Source organism: Penaeus japonicus, unplaced genomic scaffold (genome assembly GCF_977035675.1).
Source record: "Penaeus japonicus unplaced genomic scaffold, GWHDUDI00000001_assembly GWHDUDI00000033, whole genome shotgun sequence".
In the NCBI taxonomy this organism is placed as follows: Eukaryota; Metazoa; Arthropoda; class Malacostraca; order Decapoda; family Penaeidae; genus Penaeus; species Penaeus japonicus.
In genome coordinates, this window is record NW_028234435.1 from 18,079,699 (window position 1) to 18,087,198 (window position 7,500).

The 7,500-nt window shown below is 36.7% G+C and overlaps 2 protein-coding genes across 4 annotated transcripts in view; both read left to right on the forward strand.

The window, feature by feature from the left end:
* Nucleotides 1-1,562, forward strand: part of LOC122251831 (uncharacterized) — a 2,880-nt gene extending 1,318 nt beyond the window's left edge. For both annotated transcript variants that reach the window (XM_043014015.2, XM_043014014.2), the window contains exon 2: nucleotides 484-1,562. In XM_043014015.2, coding sequence (XP_042869949.1) covers nucleotides 484-1,101 — 618 coding nt within the window. In that variant the 3' untranslated portion in view covers nucleotides 1,102-1,562. The remainder of the gene's footprint in view (nucleotides 1-483) is intronic.
* Nucleotides 1,563-3,336: 1,774 nt separating this feature from the next.
* The window catches only part of LOC122251827 (delta(3,5)-Delta(2,4)-dienoyl-CoA isomerase, mitochondrial), a 5,076-nt gene continuing 912 nt past the window's right edge, over nucleotides 3,337-7,500 (forward strand). Inside the window, exons 1-6 of one of the 2 annotated variants that reach the window (XM_043014004.2) lie at nucleotides 3,337-3,465; nucleotides 4,873-5,038; nucleotides 5,484-5,700; nucleotides 6,005-6,131; nucleotides 6,838-6,991; nucleotides 7,420-7,500. The exon at nucleotides 7,420-7,500 is cut by the window's right edge and continues 46 nt beyond it. In XM_043014004.2, the coding sequence (XP_042869938.2) occupies nucleotides 3,441-3,465; nucleotides 4,873-5,038; nucleotides 5,484-5,700; nucleotides 6,005-6,131; nucleotides 6,838-6,991; nucleotides 7,420-7,500 (770 nt within the window). In that variant the 5' untranslated portion in view covers nucleotides 3,337-3,440. Of the gene's footprint in view, nucleotides 3,466-3,606; nucleotides 3,648-4,872; nucleotides 5,039-5,483; nucleotides 5,701-6,004; nucleotides 6,132-6,837; nucleotides 6,992-7,419 lie in introns of those variants that run through there. The other variant, XM_043014005.2, reaches the window with a different exon arrangement.

A 7,500-nucleotide genomic window follows, 5' to 3' on the forward strand; every position in this document is an offset into this window, starting at 1 on the left:
GAGAGAGAGTGAGTGAGTGAGTGGGAGAGAGAGTGGTGAGTGGGAGAAAGAGTGAGTGAGTGAGTGGGAGAGAGAGTGGTGAGTGGGAGAGAGAGTAAGTGTGTAAGTGTGTGTGTGTGTGTGTGTGTGTGTGTGTGTGTGTGTGTGTGAGAGAGAGAGAGAGAGAGAGAGAGAGAGAGTGTGTGTGTGTGAAATAAATAAATAAATAAATAAAGAGAGCGAGAGAGAGAGAGTGAGAGACAAAGAGAAAGTGAGAGAAAAGAAGAAAGAGAAAGCGAGAGAGAAAATGAAAGAGATATGGATAGATAGAGAGATAGAGTGAATAAACAACTGAGTGAAAGTGTGAGAAAGTTAAAGAAAATGTGAGAAGAAAGCCTGCGAGTAATACCTACGTTGAGTTCCTTGGCGCGTCGTTTCTTTGAAGACTTTCGGCCGAAACGCCTTTCGTAGGCCTACTGATGTTCTTCCCTTCCTTTCCCGCAGATGTTGGCGTTGAGAAGCGTGATCGTAGCCGTGGCGGTGGTGGGCGTGGCCAGGGTGGGCGCCCGGCCTCAGGTCCTGGACATCACCAAGGTGGCGGCGACGGGCGGCTTCGGCATCCTGGAAGCCGCCGGCCGCTCGGGGGGCGTGTTGTCCAACGTGGCCTCCGACGCCCTGGCCACCGCGCAGACCTTCGGCGAGGGCGCGCGCGACGTCTTCCGCGACACCTTCCAGATCGGCTCGCAGGGCCTGAACCGCTTCAGCCACGCCTTCAGGGACACCACCGGGGAGATGGTTCGAGGCTTCAAGGACACGACGCGGGCGGCCAATTCCTTCATCGCCAACGGCGTCCGCACGACGGGACGCCTCGCCGCCGACACCGTCAGCACCGGCTTCGAGGTGGCAAGGGACACCGTCGGAGCCAAAGCCGACTTCTTGAAGGACGTCAGCAGGACAGCCGTCAATGGCGCCGGGAAGGTGGCCGGCGCCGTCGGGAACTTCGCCGAAGGAGCCATCGACAACACCGTCGGCTTCATCGCCCCGGCGACGCAGATCGTCGAGAGAGTCATTAACAAGGGAATCGAGAACTTCTCGCATGTGCTCGTGCCCGACGGATTCTGAGCAGCCGCCCTTCACCCCCACCCCACCCCCACCCACTACCCACTACCCCAACTGCCACTTCGAGAATAAGCTATGAACTTTATCGTCAAATCCGCGACCTCCTGAAGGGGTCTTCCCCGTACTCCTGCTTCGTCTGTTCCCTCGTCCATTCCCTGCGTGTCTGCTTACCTAGCGATTCAGTATTTTATGTAGATTATCTTTTCGTATATGTGATTAATATAACATATTTTGAAAACGAAGTCTGGATTTTGATTTTAAAAACATTACATACGTCTATTCAAATTTAAAAGAGAATTAAGGAAAATACAAAGTAGCACAAATTGGGGTGCTGGGTCGGTGGCTCTAGAAATTAGACAATAGATGAACTGCTTCATTAACCAACAATGACTCACTAACACTCATCATATACTGCCATGGAAGACTGACATTTAGCCTCATTAGCCAACACAGCTATTTCACAACCATTATCGCTAAAGCACATACCTTGCTTTCCTATCTGAGACAGTCTTCGTTGCTTATAATGCTTAACAGTCAGTAAAATAAAGTAGGAAAAGAAAAGCAGTAAAGCAGATTCTCTTATATGTTCTAACTTTCCCTCCTGCCACTCTTATCAACCTCACAGCAATGCACTGGTAGCCAGATAATGCAGGAAGAGTGGTCGACCGTTATATTTTTTTCAGATTTATGAAAACGTAAAACAAATCATTATTCACCACTTGTCCACATTGTCCAGGGTTTCAAAAGAAATATTTTTCAGACGACCTCCAGTCCTGGTTTTAAATACTGTATAAGCAATAACTATATATATATATATATATATATATATATATATATATATATATATATATATATATGTATGTATGTATTTATGTATACATATATATACATATATGTATGTATATACACATATTCATACATATGTATATATATAATATATAATATATATATATATATATATATATATATATATATATATATATATATATATATATATATAATATACAATACCCCTACGAATCTATTCACTTGCAGACCGTTTGTTATATATTTGCTGTCTTTCTCTTGGTAGGAAATATTAATTGAAGTTCGAAATAATTATAACAGTAAGCACCAACAATTGCATTTCAGTGCACCAAAATATCGTTGAAAATTAGTAACTGAACCTAAGCTGTCATTGTGTATTGCTTTCTGAAATGTTTGTCCAAAATATAAATGATACGAAAAAAATATAACACAACTATATCACGTCGACCTCATAGTTAACACGCTCTAGCTCCTTTATTAAAAGAAACTAATAGGAGAGAAACTTATGGGAATAATTGATAGATATCAGTAAAGAGTCTGGATGTTGGAAAATCCCGTTTCCGCTATTTCATTCACGCGAAAGTTCAGCTTAAAACAAGAAAGAAAAAAAATATTCTTGACCTATTAGACTGCGTGATTGTAAAACTGCCTTTTAAAAGCAAATATGGGACATCAGTGTTAACGCCTTTATGATTTGCACGATTATTCAATAGGGAAACCATTTAATAATCATATCAAACAAGTAATTTAATGGAATTTACAATAGGTTGCGTAATATATAACGGAGCACATAACTTGTTCTCCTTCAATTTTTGGGACGACAGAAAACGGGTGTCAGGTTTTCAGGGGAACTGTTAATTTTCTTGTTTGTTAATATGTACAAGAAGGTCTTTTCAAGGACCATTGGCCTCCAGAACATGAATAAGGGATGCATTTTCCCTGATTAGAAATGGTGCTAAAATTTATATGATAATATCAGTTGCTTCTACAGAATATAATTGGTTTCGTGCCAGGTCAAATATCCATATACACACGTTTTTTTGACAGAATATTGATTAAACCTAACATACTACATAATAGAATCGCCGGTCATTTATCTAGTAATTAAGCCGGCAAAGCATCTGCTCCACAAATCTAGCTTATCCTTATCTAGTAAGTGATATGTAGATTATATGTTCTGTTATTGAAGTATTTATATATATTGTTTGTTAATGATTTTGCATTTCTATATGATGTCCGTATCCTTATTGAAGCTATGATACAGATACTACCGGATGATAACATTTTAATTAGAATGGTAATCATACAAGTGGGTTATATAAAATCTCAACTTCTGAATCCTTCCCCATCAGAAGACTTTTATCAGGTAGATAAAATTCAATATTGTTTTAATATAACATATCATGTTTATCCATCTCCATGATAATATCAATATCATATAAATATTTATACACTTGCTCCCTCACCTACTTTCAGTTCGGCAACGGAGGTCGAAGTACAAGTTCTCTTATCTTTTTCTTAATATCAAGGCGAAGATGCTCAGTTCCAGGATTCTTTCAGGTGAATTAAGACATTTTTTACCCTAAGTATCATCTGATATATTGTAATAAAGGACCATAATGAACATTTAATTTTTCGATAAATTTTGCTATATAATCCTGCGTATATTTTGCACAAACCAAAGACGGGGAATACATTGACAATTCCTCCTTATCTAAGATAGCTCTTCTGTCATAGCAACGGTGATGTTCTGATGTTACTTGCAAAATAAACGATTATTCTGATGTTCCAGCAATATTAGATAGAAACCGGAGTAAATCTTGAACTCGGGTTTATTTTGTCTTCTCGGCCTACGGGTATATAGATTATGCATATATATCATGTAGAAGTGATGTCATTTCATTGTGAATAGGTAAACGAGGCGGATTCTCAGTCTGTGATCAGACAGTCTGAAGTGCAATTGCAATGGAGGTCATGAAGTCTATAAGGGAAGTTTTTCTGAGTCAGTTAGATGTGATGGGAGTTGTAGTTATTCATGGGAAGGCTTATTTCCCAGGAGAATTTTAAGGATTGTGTGAAATTGTGAAGTATGTAAGAGTAGATCATCATAAGATTGCATAGGAATCTGGGACTGAGTTATTAATTGAAAGGAAGGCTTGACTTTCTTTTGTGATTCTCTGTTTTATTGACTCTTCCCAGACAGGCCATTCTTAAGATATTCAACTTGGGTATCTTCAGTTTTGTTGTGTTGTGCTTTCTGTTAAATTTTTTTTTTAGAATTACGATATGAAATATGAGCGTACATGATATATTAGCAAAGCAATACTAATCAACATTTGGTATAGTCGTTCATAGCTGTAGGAATAAATAACAGAAAATTCAGTATGAAAGGGAACCAACCCTGAAAAAATGCCAGTTGTGGAACATTTATGAATATCAACTATTTACAACTCTTGGTTAAAGGTTTGGAAGACACCAGCATATCTTTCACCGGCCTTTGCCAATGTGCATAGCCTTTGCGACAGTCAAAGCCCGTCAACCATTGTGTACCTTCCTGGTGATTCATTGTTGGTCTATAGATGTTAGGTTATCCAGCACAGATCACAAGTTTCTTGTGGATTTGGATAGAAAAGCCAATGCATTTATGAGAAAAAAATCCCATTGTTTAGCCACCACTGATGGCCTCTAAATATTTACACTAACCCTAATATAAGCAAGGTTTTCCAGTGTTTAGAGAAACATTATCCTGGTAATATAGAAAATAGGAATTAACATCATATTATGTAGTGACTGTGAATATGGAAATGAAAACTAATATTGTCGAAGATTTCTATAAGATGTGATAATATGATATCATATTTATATAAAAGGAGTAGCAAGCAGTAGATGCTAAAGAAGTTTAAAAGGAATAATTAAGACAATTAAGGAATTTTGTAAAAGCACTATTGAGTTTTTTTTTAATTCAAGGTCTGACACGGATTCGTCCAACGCTGATGAGTATTCGTACGATGGCAGCGGCAGCAGATGGCTACACTTTTGAGACCCTTGCAGTTTCTACACCACAAGAAAATGTATACCATGTACAGCTTAATCGTCCAGATAAATTGAATGCCATGAATAACACAATGTGGAGGTATAAGTTCAAAAGATTTTTTTTATTTTACTGATACTTAATTTGAATTGACATAAGGACTTGATGTATGTATATATATAAATATATATATATATATATATAATTTTTTTTTTTTCTTTCTTTCTTTCTTTCTTTCTTTCTTTCTTTCTTTCTTTCTTTCTTTCTTTCTTTCTTTCTTTCTTTCTTTCTTTCTTTCTTTCTTTCTTTCTTTCTTTCTTTCTTTCTTTTTTTTTTTCTTTTTTTTTTCTTTAATTTTTTCTCTCTTATGAACAAAAAAATTATAGTTTGCATTAAAGAGATATGAAAAGTACATGTTGAAGGTCACTAAGAATGAACTGAATTTTATATTGTGTATATATATAACGGCAGTTTAAAGAAAAATTACTCAACTGAATTTAAATAGGAAGTTTGCAGAAAATATATCAAGCTGAAATCTGAATTACAGAGAAATTGGGCAGTGTTTCGACAAGCTGGGTGAAGATTCCGACTGTAGAGCTATAGTTCTGAGTGGAAATGGGAGGCTCTTCACCTCTGGCCTTGACCTCAGCGACATGTCAGGAATTGTGTCGGTGGTCATGGGGGATGATGATGTGGCTCGCAAGTGTCGCCTTCTCCATCACCTCATTAAGGAATTCCAGGACTCATTCACAGCGCTGGAAAAGGTAGTTGTATTTTGTTTTCTTATTTAGATAGACATTTCCTGTTACACTTAGTATTGAAGATGTAAACAATCATAATGTTTAGATTATTTTGTATGTAAATGGCCATGGATATAGTTATATACATTAGAATTTCTCTGTAATTATTGAATGTTTTAGAGTTTAACAGCAGTGAGCATAGTAATTCTACAAGTATCAATGACATAAACACTCTCTTATATCAAAATCATGTTATTTGTTAATAAGAGTTAATTATATTTACATCCATTTTTTTCTCTAAGATTATGAATTATTGACAATCTCACAGTGCCCAAAACCAGTCATTGCTGCTATACATAGTGCCTGTGTCGGTGGTGGGGTGGATCTCATCTGCGCTGCGGACATTCGCTACTGTGCATCTGACGCTTGGTTCCAAGTCAAGGAGGTTGAACTTGGTAAGTGTTTCAGCTATGATTTGTTTCACATGATTAGTTTTAACTCTTGCTGTTTTATTTTTATGTTTTGTTATTCAGATTTCTTCATTCACAATTATAAATGTTTTAGAAGATATTCAGTGACAAAAAGTGAATATATTCTAGCAATATAAAGATGGTAAACTTATTTGCATACATGTTTGAATAGATTTTAAGACAGGAGTGAGTTGTATATGAGTTTACTGTAGAGAATACCTTTTTCTATGCAATTGTTTATTAGAATTGATTCCTATTTCCATAACTAGTGTTGTTGCTGCAGTATGAAAATCATAAACCTTGATCTTTTCCAGCTTTATTAACAATGTTTTTATCATCAGTGGCATTATATTCAAAATTATTACTGTGTGTTTTATAACTGCTTTTACTTTATTATTTTCATGAGAATTATTCAAGAGGAATATTGATATTATATTTCCAGATGATATGATGTTTGTTTTAATTCAGTAGAAGAGAAGACTGTGCTGTGGCCATTTTATATTTGCTCTATACAGTGTTTGATTCCTCTACCTTTCATGTATGCAAGTATAATTTATATATCTGAAAGCAGTTTGAAAATTTCAGCCTAGATTACATGGTTACCATCCAAAACTAAAGAAACAGAAAATTGAAAAAACAAGAAATTATTGAGGCTGTCATGTGTTAATACAATGTCTCTTCCCTATGTCAGGCCTGGCAGCAGACGTTGGAACACTGCAGCGTCTTCCCAAGATTATAGGCAACCAGAGTCTTGTCCGGGAATTGGCATTCTCTGCAAGGAAAGTGTTCTCGGGAGAGGCATTGCAGTGTGGCCTTGTTTCGAGGGTGTTCTCTGATAAAGAAAGGTTGGGGCGAATTCTTCTTGACATTTTAGAACCAAAGACCTAAGACAAAAACATGAATGAATCATGAGTAATGTATAGTTTTCTTTGGTTGATGTTCAATAGTATTTTTCAGATCATGAATGAGGGTGTTTGAGATGATACATATATCCTATAATCTATGAAAAAATATGCACTTGAAAGAGTTTATCAATGAATATTATAAAGGTTATAGTACACTGGTGTTAAGATTGCCAATTGCATAGTAATATGTCAGTATGACAGGTCAAGAGATAAAACTTAAATTTGGTTAATGGACCTAATGGAAATAGTTGCAAATCCTAGCTATTGCCATATATTAATTCATTAAAATAATCTAAATCAAAGCAGTAGCTCAATTTAATTCACTCTTCAGCAACATGGTAATGAACACTTTCTGTCACGGATTTCAGCGTTTTAAATGGGGCTCTAGACATGGCGACAACTATTGCCTCCATGTCACCAGTGGCTGTCCAAAATACGAAGACGACGCT